General features: G+C 37.8%; 1 protein-coding gene across 1 annotated transcript in view; it reads left to right on the forward strand.

The window, feature by feature from the left end:
• Positions 1–58: 58 nt before the first annotated feature.
• Positions 59–14,265, forward strand: part of tubgcp3 (tubulin gamma complex component 3) — a 17,099-nt gene continuing 2,892 nt past the window's right edge. The window contains exons 1-19 of the mRNA XM_008324695.3: positions 59–324; positions 765–872; positions 1,145–1,212; positions 1,807–1,884; positions 4,826–5,034; positions 6,796–6,974; positions 7,212–7,324; positions 8,283–8,408; positions 8,494–8,562; positions 9,071–9,203; positions 9,290–9,456; positions 11,530–11,640; positions 11,752–11,860; positions 12,593–12,782; positions 12,885–13,020; positions 13,104–13,172; positions 13,370–13,505; positions 13,707–13,795; positions 14,057–14,200. Of these exons, the coding sequence (XP_008322917.1) occupies positions 81–324; positions 765–872; positions 1,145–1,212; positions 1,807–1,884; positions 4,826–5,034; positions 6,796–6,974; positions 7,212–7,324; positions 8,283–8,408; positions 8,494–8,562; positions 9,071–9,203; positions 9,290–9,456; positions 11,530–11,640; positions 11,752–11,860; positions 12,593–12,782; positions 12,885–13,020; positions 13,104–13,172; positions 13,370–13,505; positions 13,707–13,795; positions 14,057–14,200 (2,478 nt within the window). The 5' untranslated portion in view covers positions 59–80. The remainder of the gene's footprint in view (positions 325–764; positions 873–1,144; positions 1,213–1,806; positions 1,885–4,825; positions 5,035–6,795; positions 6,975–7,211; positions 7,325–8,282; positions 8,409–8,493; positions 8,563–9,070; positions 9,204–9,289; positions 9,457–11,529; positions 11,641–11,751; positions 11,861–12,592; positions 12,783–12,884; positions 13,021–13,103; positions 13,173–13,369; positions 13,506–13,706; positions 13,796–14,056; positions 14,201–14,265) is intronic.

A 14,265-nucleotide genomic window follows, 5' to 3' on the forward strand; every position in this document is an offset into this window, starting at 1 on the left:
TTTGGCTAACTTTGTATAAATACCCGAAAATTGTACTGTTGTCATTCATTTTTGGAGACGTTTAACCAAATGAGTGAGAAATGTCATGCTTTTACTTTGAAGGACTCCGCCAACGGTTGCTATCCTGTTCCTTCGCGCTTTTGTCAAAATGGCGGCGCTCATCGTCATTGATGAGAGTTTATGGAAATGATTCTGTAACATTTAATGGTTATATCGACAACAAATTAAAAGCATTGCTCGCAGACACCATGGCTACATTAGAACAGAAATCACCCAATGTTCTCCTCCAAAGCCTTTGCTGCAGAATCACCGGGAAAAGCGAAGGTACAGTGAGTAACATCAGAAAGCTGCGCGCCAATGTAAATGCTAATAATTCGAATTTTTTGTCTTTGCTGCAGCTGGTGTGTATATTACAAAAAAATATGTGTATTGCTTGTTCTTCACTTGCGCGTTAATTTGACATAATCTTTTTAGCTACACCAAACCGGCTTTGTTTGTAAAAAAAAAAAATGCATTCAGCTCATCTGACAGGGTAGTTTGCATAAAACTGACGCCGCATTGGCATCCTTACACACCAACGAGACCAGACGATACATGGTTAAAGTTAACACAGCTGTGAGACGTTTCTTGTAAATTATTGAAGCGTGTGCCTTAGGCCTCCATAAATGTAAAAGACAGCGAGACTGACAGGTTTACTACTATTTGCCTCAAACACCTTGTGTTATGGTTTTGTCTTAATAGTTGTGTACTGTTTATGTCTTTAGCTGAAGTAGCCCACCAGTTTCAGTATGCAGTCCGAGTCGTTGGCAGTAACTACGCCCCAAGCATTGAACGAGACGAGTTTTTGGTGTCAGAGAAGATCAAAAAAGAACGTAAGTATAACCCAGACCACTCCACCAGGATCAAGAGAGTTGTCTGTAGTTGCTATACCTACCCTGCTTAGATCTAGTTTACAAAATACTAAAGACTCCATCAGTGAATCGTCAAGCTCTAAGCTTGCCCCATTAATGCAATAGCAAGAGCAACAGATTTAAGAAATTTGGGTTATTGTCTGATTTTTTAAAGCAAATTAACCACTCTATTCTTTTTAGCTACAGACACTCGGTCTGGCCAAGTAAAAGAGTTTGTCTCAATGTTGTTGTAGTGCTGAAGCAGAGGAGAGAAGCAGATGCGGCACTGTTCTCTGAACTGCATAGAAAACTCCAGACACAGGTGGGTACATGGCACATTCTCAATTCGCTTAACTAAAACAAACAGTCAATAACACTTTTAAAAATGTTAAAAAATGTTAAAAATTAAAAGATGCAGTAATAAAAGTTAGGAAATAGATTCATATTGATCACAGATTCAATAAAAGAGAACTCTCTTTTCAGAATCAGATTTTTTTTATCGTCATTGTGACAATTGAAGATTCTACAATTAAATTAAAATGCTGTTCTTTCAGGGAGCAAGCATGGTTATTATTCCATAAAAGGAATTGAATTTAGCTACATTGAGCTGGAGAATCTTAACCATTATTGTGCACACTGGCAGTGGCTTGTAAAACACAGAGTTGGAACTTTCAAAACTAAGGAAATCTCCGTCAGATGGACAGCTGAACATTAACTGACTGCCCTTTCAGCTTCAGGTTTTGCATAATTTCATTGGTAGACATTCATTTTAGACCAAAACCTGAAGTTTACCAAGTGAATAGTTTTTAAAGGTTTTAAATATAGAGTTTAGATCAAAAACGGCTGGGGGCAGAACTAATGAAAGATTGTTGACAATGTTTTTAAAATGATTAAATATTGTTTCCTTTTAATACAGGGTGTTCTGAAGCATCGCTGGTCTGTTCTCTATCTGCTGCTCAGCCTCTCTGAAGACCATCTGAAACCGTCCAGCAGAGTGAGTCAGACATGACACTAGGCCCAAATGTTTTACTAATTTATTTTATAAATTGCAGCAGTCTCTAAGGCATTGGGGGATAATCAATAAATCCATGAATTGCACAATAAATGAAAATGAATTTGATAATTTTTCTGGCCTTGATAAATTGCCATGTCCGTGTGTGTTTTCCTGTCCCTCGTTTCCAAACAGGCTGGATGACAAGAGTGTTCACTTTGCGTCGATCTCAGCATCTGGGCCTGTTTGTTCCATAGCAGAATGAGCGGAGTGAAACCTCTTGTCACCCACTCTTTGTGGTGGGAGGTGGGGCCACTAAAATACACAACAGGGTAGCAACACAGATGGGCCAGTATGCCGAATCTGTTCAAGTGTTGGCAGAAAAAAAAGGCAACACAACAAACTTGTATGCCCACCTAGAACATAACTACCTGACCCAGTTTTACCAGCTGGGGAAAAAACTGCAGCTTAAGATACAGAGCTTTTGTCCCAACAGTCACCACTCACTGAGGTGTTTGGTCGGAAAGTAAATACAAACGGAACGACACAAAATGGTGTGAGCTCTCAGAAAGTGTGATACGCTACCTCACAAAAGCTCCATATATTTTCTTTTTATTAAGGGCCCACGCATTGGCGTGTCCGTAATGAGAGTCATTCAGTTACTGTAGGAAATACGAGGGGCATTCAGGTACCAATGGAAATTTTAGAACACTAAAAAATAATCATGAAAAACAAAGGCTTTTTGCAGGTAAAGGGCAAACTTGCATCATTATAATATACATGTCATTACATCAGTGGTTAAGTTGGTGTCAATTACATTGTTTAACAGTAATAATTTGTGGGACAGGATGTCATTTGAATCCTCTTGTCAGTCTGCTTGGAGGCCAAAGATGAGGAAAAACAAACACACATGCACACGACATCATATTGAGGTGGGAAAAATTATTATACGAGTTCATTTTCAATTAAGAAATTAATGAATTTAGTGATTAGCATCCCACAAAAGCATCCGATTACTTGATTAATCGATGAAAAAAAATCAACAGACTACTTGATTCCAAAAATGTTCAAAAGTTGCAGCCCTAATTGAAAGTATGAGTATTTGTAAATTGAATAAAAATATAGGAATGACTAAATTATGTGGAAAGAAAAATAAATGTGGTTTTAAAGTATCATCAGGGAAAAACAGTTTCCTTCATCAGCGTAAATAATAAATGAGGGGAAGGTCTTCAAATCTACAAAGTACAATGGATACCGAGTGTTTGGGGGGGTTTGGCAGCAAGGGGCGTCTCTGCAAACAGCCGTTACAGGTCATGTTTTTCTATTCTTAGTTTAAGCTACAGCATATTCATGCAGACTATCAAGAGTTTGGAGTTCAGTTGTCCATTTCATTCAAGATGTTGAATAGATCTTTACAGTAAAAACTACGTACCCTTTAAGAGCGAAAAATGTCTTTGATCCTTTAATTTGAAACCATTGCCTTTATGCAGTGCTAATATGGCTGCTAATTGTTGCTAAATCATGACACTTGGAAGTAGGTCATGATGTGCTTGAAAAAAATGTTAAGCATACCAGTGTTAAACTAATATGTGATTAGATTTTGAAAGACATAGTTGATGGAAGGAGAGAGAGACAATCTAAGATAACAATAATGTGACAATAGGATGCCGTTAGTGAAATTAAAGGATAAAACAGACTAAAAGCAGGAGTAATAAATACATAAGAAAAAAAAACAAATAAAATGGATTATTGATTCCTGAAGACAGCAGGGAAGCATCACAACAAATGCCCATTCTAAGAACTACAAAGGTTCAGGAAAAAGACTAGATGGAGGTAGCACTGTTTCAATGTTGATGCCAACAGTATATTACAGTCATTATTTACAGCCTATAAGGTAGATCCACCAGTATAACATAAAGGACACACAGTGAAGTGAAAGCCTTTACTGTTGTGATAGGTTTTACAGAATTTTTGTCCAAGATGTTCCACATAGACACTTGAAGAAACATGGCTGACAACAAATAGTTACGAAGTACAACTGATCTGCAGGTCTGTTTAATTTACAATAGCGTCTAAGAAAACTTTCTTGCAAGAAAGATAAAACACTCTGAGGCCTCAGAATAAAGCTCTTAAATTTTAATGAATAATCAATCATTTGTACTAAATAAAGGGGAGGGGTTCCCTAGGTACCTGTCTGTGGTGGTGTGTAATTAATGAGTCAGTGGGGAAAAAGCTAGAAATCTTCACGGCTATGGGCTTGGTTTCAATCAGTAGCTTTGACAATGTGTTCTAGGGAGAACCAGACTTCCTGTCACTGAGGTCTGTGAGGTGCCCACAAGAGTGGGGGCTATATGTGAAAGTTTGTGTGTGAGAGCTTTAAAAAGCGTTCATGGACACCAGGGGTTGTGCAGATTTGTTGAGTAGTCGACTTTATTGCTCCACAATAATGTTTAGAGCTTGACGTCAACTAAGTGCTGAGCACACGTTTTTGTCGCCAACAACATAAACTCCTCACAGAAAGAAACAAAGGTGCAGCGCTGCATACCGTGACAGGTGACAGCTCCAGTCCGTTCCCTTAATTTACATATTTAGTAAACTTGGACAATCCTTTTATTCTAGGTGACAGTGTCCAAAGTGAGAACGTGGATGATTGTCCCACTATGCAGAAATTCACAGTGTCATTATTTGTAACCCACACAGACTGCTACATGGGAGGTCCTATTAAGTAAAGCAGTACTAACTAGACAAAAATGCAACATCATGTATCTTAACTGCAGCACCATTACTAATCAAGCTGCTGCATTTGTGCAAAAAAAAGATCTAAACAGTTAATGGAGACCACAACAAATCCAATGAGCCAATGATTTGTCCTTCTATTTATGTGAACCACTCAAAAGAAGAATAAAGAGTAGAAATTTACTCAGTGTTTTGCTGTTCTTTACAGGTTGGCAACTATGGGGCACTGTTTGCACATGCCCTCCCCAGGGATGCCCACTCCACCCCATTTTATTTCACCCGGCCCCAAAGCCTGGCACTGTGTTACGGAGAGAAAAGTGGTGGACTTTCTGCCAGTGTTGGCACTAGTGGCATCTCCAGTCTAGGGGTATACACGCTGAATGGACCCACACCAACTCCACAGTCATTTCTAGCTAGGTAAGAAACTCAGGCATCACACATGAGTAGTGGGCAAAAATGAATGCATGCAGTGATGCAAGAAAAGAAAACATATTGTGTGTCCTGTGTGTGATGCTCACTCTTCTCCTTCTGACTTCATATACATGCTGAGGCACCAAGGCATAGGCTTTGGCATTCAGTTTCAGTTCAGTCTGTTTGCATGGATTCCTCCAAGATCTACTGTTTTTACTCATTGCTCAAAAACATACTTTTGTGATGTTTCATAAAGCAGGTTCAACAAACTCACTCCTTATAGCTTCAGTTTGTTTCATAAAGCAGGTTCAACAAACTCATTCCTTATAGTTTCAGGTTTCAAAGCAGCACAGGAGAGCTGTAGAAGTTTGTACTTAGTGAGTCGACAGAGTTTAGAATGTGACTTCCAAAAGCTTGCCAAAATATATTCCCAGGACCATTTATTAGTTTTGTGTTTGGCAAAAGCTGAGTTTATTTTCCCCATGGAAGAATGGAATTTAAAATGCTCTTCATTCCATGCTTTCTTTCTCACAAATATTTTCAAAAGTCAACAAAATCTCAGCTGCATCAACTGCAATAATTAGAAAATACTTTTGAAGTCCAATAATATAACACTGATATGTTTAGCAGGTAGGAGGAAACTAAATATTGGCTTTTATTTTTATTATCAAACAGTGAAACCCCAGCACTATTAGATTGGTACTGGATTTGATTTAGTAAATCTAGAAAAAAACACAACCATTTTAGTATTATTATTAAAGTATCCAATGCCAGTGAACAATGAACTTCAAAAATAATAAGAAAAAATGCATATATAAAATACAAATACAACCCTTTGTTTATTCTTTTTCTTCTTTCTGTCAGAAAAGTTGTAGGCCACAACTTTATTTTTTTGTTATAAAAGTACTGCCTTCACTTGGTATATGCAGTACTGCACATAAAAATGTATTTGATTCTTATGTGGTTTATCTAGTAGAAGTCCTGCGTGTTCTATTTTTAAAAAGATTGTATTTAAACGATCTCCTTCGTAAAACCCTAAAAGCTTATTTTTAAAGCCTCTTCCTAAAACAGTGATCTTAAGGTGAAGCAAACATAAATCAACCCAACAAATAGACACTTAGGCTGACCATTGACATAAAAAGTTCTTTCCCTGGAAGCATTGGTAAGCAATTTAATTCCATTTATCCTCATTAACAATGCAAAAGACCATTAACTTAAAATAAATGATCATTTAGCTGTTTAGTTTAGTTATTCAAAGAATCTGTGTCCTTTCCGTTAAGGTCAAATATAAGAAATACACACACATTATAACACATATGGCCCTCAGGTACATAGTAGATTATTCATGATAAATGTAGATAGATTAACATTTATTTCATTCAAATACATCACAATTAATCACATTATTTGTTAATTATGATCTTGATTAATCATGATAGCTGTGCCGTATCCACAGCTACTCTGTGACTACATTTGCAAGATAAAGGTCGAGGTCAAGCACATCAAAACTTCAGATTTGATTTTTTCTTTCTATTCTAAGTCCTATGTGTCTGGACTGTCTGGTTTTATAGACAAATGACCAATAAAAGTCTTGGAATCTTGTATAATCTGACTGCAACAGAAAGTTGTATTTCTTACTCAATCAACCTACTCAATAAAAACAGCAATTTTCATATATATAATCAAATTTTTAGAAGGAGATGTTGTAAAATGGAATGATGTTGTAATATTTGTAACTAAGAGTAATTCTTTATATGTGTATTTTAGTCAGCCCCCGCAGTCGGCAGTTGAGGTCACTCAACCTCTAGGCTCTCGCCTGGCCTGGGCATTGCCAGTGAGCAACTCTGTTCCTTCTGCTGTTGCCCCACCAAACACACGACCATCACCTGCACCTCCAGCTCAGACTACCAGAGTTGTAAATCGGCCTCGAAGAGATGGTGACTCAGGTACAAACCAACATAAGCACTAATAATTGATTGGTTAAAAGGTGGTTAGAAAATAGTCAGAAAATCACGTGTGATTTAAGTTTCTGAAGGTCAATCATGGAGGATAAGATTACAACTGCAGCTTTCTAATGCAAAAATTGGTCTTAAACTTTAAAGATACATTATTAGCATTCAGACTATGAACATTATTTTACATTTATTGAACACCTAACCATCTGTTTTCCTCTGCTGTTGCAGGAGAAGTCAGTGAAGCAGCACTGGTGCGTGATATTCTCTACGTCTTCCAAGGTATTGACGGTAAATACATCAAGATGAGTGCCCAGGAGAACTGCTACAAAATGGATACAAAGGTACCTAGGCTCTCATTGTTTAGTATAAACTCATCTCACGTTTCCCTTTTTTTTTTTAGCTTTACAAGGTTTTGCCTAAGGCCACATGATTGTAGGGTGGGTTAATGCATTTGCCTTACAGCAAAAAGATTACAGGAGTGAACTCTACTGATCTAATAATAATCTAATAATCATTCAGTGATGAGTTGAAATGTTCTTCCTTGTCTGTGCCTGGGTTTTCTACATGTCAATTGGATTCATTATTCAGATTGGACTTGCAGATTGGAGATTAGCCTAACAAGCTGAATTGATGATTGGTGTGATTGTGAGAGCGAATGATTGTTTGTTTCTATATGTTGTCCTGTGATGGATTGGTGGGCTGCCCAGGTTGTACCTTGTCCTTGCCTGGTGACTGCTAAAATCTTCCTGAACAGAATAAGTAGTAGAAAATGAATGAACAAATGTTCACCCAACTGTTACTTTGTAGTAGTAATTGTTGAAGTGGAAGTCTAAGGAAACTTTACTGTGCTCTGATTTTGGACACAGTCGGACCCTTCTGACAAACTCATTTTAACAGACCATTTCTTCCACATGATTCTTGTGATTCTTGGTGTGAAAAGGTTCGCTGTTCAAGAATTATCATGTGATCACACACTTTTTTTTTGGTATGGTTGTTAAATTCCTAAAACACTGCTGTTTTTCTTGCCCACCTTATTAATTCCTGAATTGTGTTCTTTTTCTTATTGTATCTTACGTATTTATTTTAGCTGTGCAATATGTCAACACCCTATTCCTACAGTGATTTAGAAAGATCATATTCTTCTTTGAGAAAAAATGACAATGCTTTTACACAAAAAAGACCCCACTCTTGTAGCATTCATAATTGTTGTGTTTAGCCCTGTTTAAAACTGCAAACACTTACAGACTGATACTTTCTAACCATACAAGATGTATTGTAATGTGTGTCTTCCTTCCTAAGGTTTTGCTGTGTAAATCCAAGTGTGACACCAGCAGTAGACTGGCTGAACTTGGTTGGCTCCACAACAAAGTTAGAAAGTATGCCGATGCTAGGAGCCTTGACCGTGCCTTTGGATTGGTTGGACAGGTATGTCTTTACCTCCTGTATTCATTATCGTCTCCTGCAAATACTTTAATCCAACCTTTGAATTCTCAACAATATCTTTTCTCAGAGCTTCTGTGCATCGCTTCACCAGGAGTTGAAGGAATACTACAGACTTCTGTCAGTCTTACACTCTCAGGTATTCAGTCAGTTTAATAATACAAATCTGGTGCTAACTCATCTCACTTGCCACTGGATGTAGACGGTTAATACTGAACAAGTGTTTGTGTTGGTTTCTTTTCAGAAGCAAAAAGGAAAACATATTTATAAATATAAACTTGCCATGGATCTGAAAATAGCAGTTACATAGTAATTTTATGGATGTAGTGCTTTACTCCTAGGATAACGTGTGTTTTTCTTTAACTGACTAGATGAAATTGATAATGGAAAATAGCTATGCCTTTAAATTGTTTTGTTTGTTTACATATGTTAAACTGACATAAATATGTGCAATATACTACTTTTAAATTAATTAAAGTTTGAACACAATGCAATTATTTGTGACTAAAATTGTTTATCATAACCAGCATTAGTTTTTTTTCTAACAGAATAGCAAGTATAATAAACAAATGTATCATTACATACAGAAATGATCTGCATAAAGTTCACAAATCCGTTCTCTGCTTGTTGCTGCCTGTCTGTCTTAGCTGCAGGTAGAAGATGAACAAGGTGTGACTGTGAGCACAGAAAACAGCCTGACTTTGAGGAGGCTTCTGGTGTGGATGTACGACCCCAAAATTCGCCTGAAAACACTGGCTGCTCTTGTGGAATATTGCCAAGGTTTGCTCTAATGTGCTATTAGTTGTTGTGTTACTGGGTTCAGTTGGAAGAGATGAATGAATAACACAATTTTTGGTTGTGTTCAGGGCGGAAAGGAGGTGAACTTGCTTCAGCTGTTCATGCCTATGGAAAAACAGGAGACCCACAAATGAGGGCATTGATCCAACACATCCTCAGCTTAGTGTCACACCCCATTTTTAACTTTCTCTACAGATGGATCTATGATGGAGAGCTTGAAGATACCTACCATGAGGTAAAGCCCGCTTTTTTAACACTTGGTTGTTGGATTCATGTTGTAAACTGTGTTTATAATGTTTAAATATATAAATGTACAGACCACCTGTGTCCTTCAAAGCTACTCTGGGTGAAGCTAGCCTTGTAGTCCGCCACAGTCTTGTAGCAGCTCTTGATCTTATGAGTAACGTTACTGCCACCTAGTGGGTCATTATTTACTTCCAGCTTCTGATTCAAAAAGGAAAAAGAAAAAAGCCCGTAGAAAGTGTACCGTCCTAGCTTAAAAGTACAACTCAGTACTATCCAATTATTAGGGCAATTTTTTTTCATCGTCAGTTCTTTGACTATAATTTAGGCATCTAAGGCATGTCTTTGTTTAATCTGCTAGGGACAGGATCACCAATCTCTTTACTATTTAACCCTAATCATACCAGTTATTTAACAACAGCCTAAACTGACTTTTAAACAAACATGAATAAATGTAATAAGCGTCCTTTCTTGGTTTTAAATAGGCATGCATGATATGGAATATGAAATGATATCAATAAACTATTTTTAACTTGTCCTCATGGCTGATACCAATACCCTTTCAAGGCTGCTCCCATTAGGGGTCACCATAGCGGGACATCTGGCTCCCTCTCACCCTATCTTCTGTCTGTTCCATATTTACCCTGACCGTCTTCATGTTCTCTTTTCCTACATTCTTTAATCTTCTATGTGATCTTCCTCTTTTCTGTTGTCTAGCAGCTCCTTCAACATCCTTAGTCCAAACTTCATCTCAAACTACTCTACCTTAACTGACACTCTAATCTACTTATTTCTAATACCATTCTGGTCCTTCCCAGTGAGAATCTCACCATCTTAATTTCTGCTGCCTCTAGCTCTGCCTTTTTTTTAACCATAAGACAGGACCGGTGTTCCTAAACCATACATCATAGTCTGAGGTCTCGCTATTGTCTTATAAACCCTTATCTATCTGTCTGTCTCTCTGTCTGTCCATTGATTCTACCTATCCATTCCTTTTTTGTGAATGGTCCTGTACTCTGGATATTTGACCAAAAGTACTTACATTCGTAGACCACTTGCTTTATTCCAGTTTACACACTTGTATGCTGCCTTGTATACATACTCTAAGTATGTTGTGTGTCATACAGTACAACATACTTAGAGTATATGCTTTCTCTAAATCCATAAAGACAGTGCAGTTTCTTCTCATGGCTAATACAGCTAGATAGACTCTTTTTTGGCATCCTCTCACAGTCTTCAGGATTGTATTGTCCAGCTCTATCTCTCGGTTCAGCTGATAACTTCAAATCCTTCTCCCTTTCCTTACTGTCCAATCTTTCATTCAACTCATCCTAAGCCCTTGTATTTGCCCCGGCTGCTGCTCTCTTAGCCTCTCTTCTAGCCCGACTATTCCCGTCTACCTGCATAATCTCCCTTATTATCTCACTTTTTCTGAGCTCCCCTCTTCTCATGGATGGTGTCCTGTACTATTTCATTCCACTATTAAGTTTCTTTGACATCACTCCAGTGACCTGAAGTCACAGCTAACAGCTACCTGCCAGTTTTCCTCACCACCTGATTTGTCCTTTCTTGGTCTTCTGGTACTGTAGTTCTCTAACCCCATGCTATGGAAGTCATTTTCATAATCTGTCTGATTTTTTAAAATATCTTTTTTCTATCACATATTAAGCTGTTAAGTGGCTTAGGACAAGCACTACGAGGTCATAGAATAGCCCCTCTTGTCCCTCAGTGGCAGTGCAGCATTTTTTTTAACAGTAATAGTGACTGCTTAATTAACAGATACCTACCTATGACATCATCTGATTTAGTTTCCGTCGGCAAATGAATGCAGCAGAACGTGTCATACATCTGTAAACAGAGAACATGGCCACCAACAGTTTGCTGACTATTTGCAATAAATGCTCCAAGCAAGTTCCATGAGGAGGGGAAATAGCAAGAGCTTTAATACTTAAATATTGTTCAATGTTTATTAATTTGAGTTTGTGACACTCAAATCAGACAGTGCTACACTGTTCTATGAGCTCAATTACTTTTAACATTTGTGTATTGTGTGTTTTGTGTTTAGTTCTTTGTGGCATCGGATCCCAATGTAAAGACTGATCGTCTGTGGCATGACAAGTACTCCCTCAGAAAGTCTATGATACCCTCATTCATCACCATGGACCAGGCTCGCAAGGTATATGCTGTTATTTGGTGTGTGTGTGTTTGTGTGCTTGTGTGTGTATATTTTCCATATACTTCTGTATCACCTATTTTCTGCTTGCTACCATCCGTCTCTTCCTTTTAGGTGCTACTGATTGGAAAATCCATTAACTTCCTGCACCAGGTTTGTCATAACAGAACACCGCCAGTGAAGATCAAACCTCCATCCAATTCTGCCGACACACCTAAAGAGGGTAGGAACTTTGGCTGCACTCTTATAGTCTATTACAAACTTTGCCTTATGACTCAAACACATTTCTGGACATCATGTAGGAAAAACGTTTGGAGTTTTTTTCTTGTTTTTTAAAGTTTATTAACAATTGATTTGGTGGTTGCTGTAATTTGTATGCTTTTAAAATAGTTTTTATTGGTTATTTTATTCACAGGCTTATCTTGTGAGTCAATCATATCGATGAAGTCACTGATCAGCCTTTGTCTTATTGATTGGCCTGAAAGGCCTTTGTCATATTGATTGAAGTGTGTTAATGCAGGCTGATGGATTGGCTGTAATCGATGCTCTTACCATTTACTGACCTTGTGCTCTTCTTTGTTTGACATTCATTTTCAAGAGGTATTCTTAGACAAACATATTGATTCACTTGAATTTGTAGACTCTATAGACTCTGCCTTTACTGTATTTGTGGAACAGTTACATATTTGTCAGCACCTAGGAAGCAAATGTTTTGGGCGTCACCTATGACTGCAGATAAAATAAAACAAACGTTACCAATTTAAAGGAACGTGTCATACTTTCCATTTTTCACTTTCCTTTTTCATATCAATTGTGGTACTTTTAAGATGAGACATTTACTAATTTATTCAAGTACAATGACATTTTAATTTGACTGTTCTCACTGACAATAATATTGGGCAAAAATCCTTTCTTTCTACACCATCAAAAATCTTTGTTTTACCTATTCTTGCAGCAGCGGAGCTCCTGTCTGACCTAGAGGGAACATTTCAAGAAAAGATTGATTCTGCCTACTTTGACACAAGCAAATATCTTTTGGATGTTCTCAACCGAGACTACCAGCTGCTGGACCACCTGCAGGCCATGAGGAGATACCTGCTGCTGGGCCAGGGTGACTTCATTCGACACCTCATGGACCTGCTCAAGTTAGCAACACTGGCTTCTGTTTCATTCATACACTACTGTTACTGATGTCTTCAAATTTCAGATTTTGTAATTGTTTGTTTAATTCTCAAATTTTTACCCAGACCAGAGTTGGTGCGCCCTGCCACCACTTTGTACCAGCACAACCTAACTGGAATCCTAGAAACTGCTGTACGAGCCACCAACGCACAGTTTGACAATCCTGAAATACTCAAGAGGCTCGATGTCAGACTACTAGAGGTAAAAATTGTAATCACCGTGAAGTGGGGTGTGCTACTAGTCTGCTTCCATCAGCTCCTTACTGAGAATTGATTCCACACCAGGTGTCGCCTGGTGATACAGGCTGGGATGTGTTCAGTCTGGATTACCATGTGGATGGACCTCTTGCTACGGTAACCTACTTCATACCAGTATATATTCTATATTCTACGAATGTTTATCTGGAGAATCCAATCAGAATTAACTTAATAATGCTGGTCTGTACTACATACAAAATAAAAATTCAATAAAAAACATGTTTAGCGCTATGGTTAAATCTGATTTTTATATGGTACTAACGTGTTCTTATCTCTGAATATGAAAATACTAGGTGTTCACAAGGGAATGTATGGGTCACTACTTGCGAGTGTTTAACTTCCTGTGGCGGGCCAAGAGAATGGAATACACTTTGACAGACATCTGGAAGGGGCAGATGTGTAATGGGAAGCTCCTCAAAACCATGCCTGGTACATAAATAAACATCAACGTTTATGTTTTCACATTTTTTTTCTTACCTTGTTTGAGTGCCTTAATATGTGAATCCATAAATTTTATGTGAGATGTTGTTTTTTTTCCCCAGACACTAAAAGCCTTATTTTGCACAGTAGCCATCTGTCTTCAAGCTGTTAAAGTCATTACCTGACATTATCTCTTTTTTTACCTTTTAGAGTTGTCTGGTGTGTTGCATCAATGTCACATCCTGGCCTCTGAGATGGTCCACTTCATCCACCAAATGCAGTACTACATCACCTTTGAGGTGAATCCATTAGCAGGGCTTTTAACACAAAGACAGAATTGCCTGGAAAATAAATATGCGCTTCAGCTTAAATACCGTAGAAGAATGTAAATTGTGCATGATTCTTAAGGAAAGACGTGTTAAAGAAAAAAAAAATATATATATATATATACACACACACACACACATATCCTAACAAAAAGTAAAGATGTTTTGTTTTCATACATTACATTGATTCAATAATAATGACAAAGAGTGAGTAGGTTTCTTTTGTTTTCCCAGGTGCTGGAGTGTTCCTGGGATGAGCTTTGGAACAAAGTTCAGAAGGCTCAGGACCTCGATCACATCATCGCTGCCCATGAAGTCTTCCTGGACACCATCATTTCAAGATGTCTTTTGGACAACAACACGAGGGTAACTTTTATGATTAATGGTTTCAATAATACAATTACATTAATTGCTATCTTGCATCACACAAACAACATTTCTAT

Source organism: Cynoglossus semilaevis, chromosome 14, assembly GCF_000523025.1.
Source record: "Cynoglossus semilaevis isolate Cse_v1.0 chromosome 14, Cse_v1.0, whole genome shotgun sequence".
NCBI classification, from domain to species: domain Eukaryota; kingdom Metazoa; phylum Chordata; class Actinopteri; order Pleuronectiformes; family Cynoglossidae; genus Cynoglossus; species Cynoglossus semilaevis.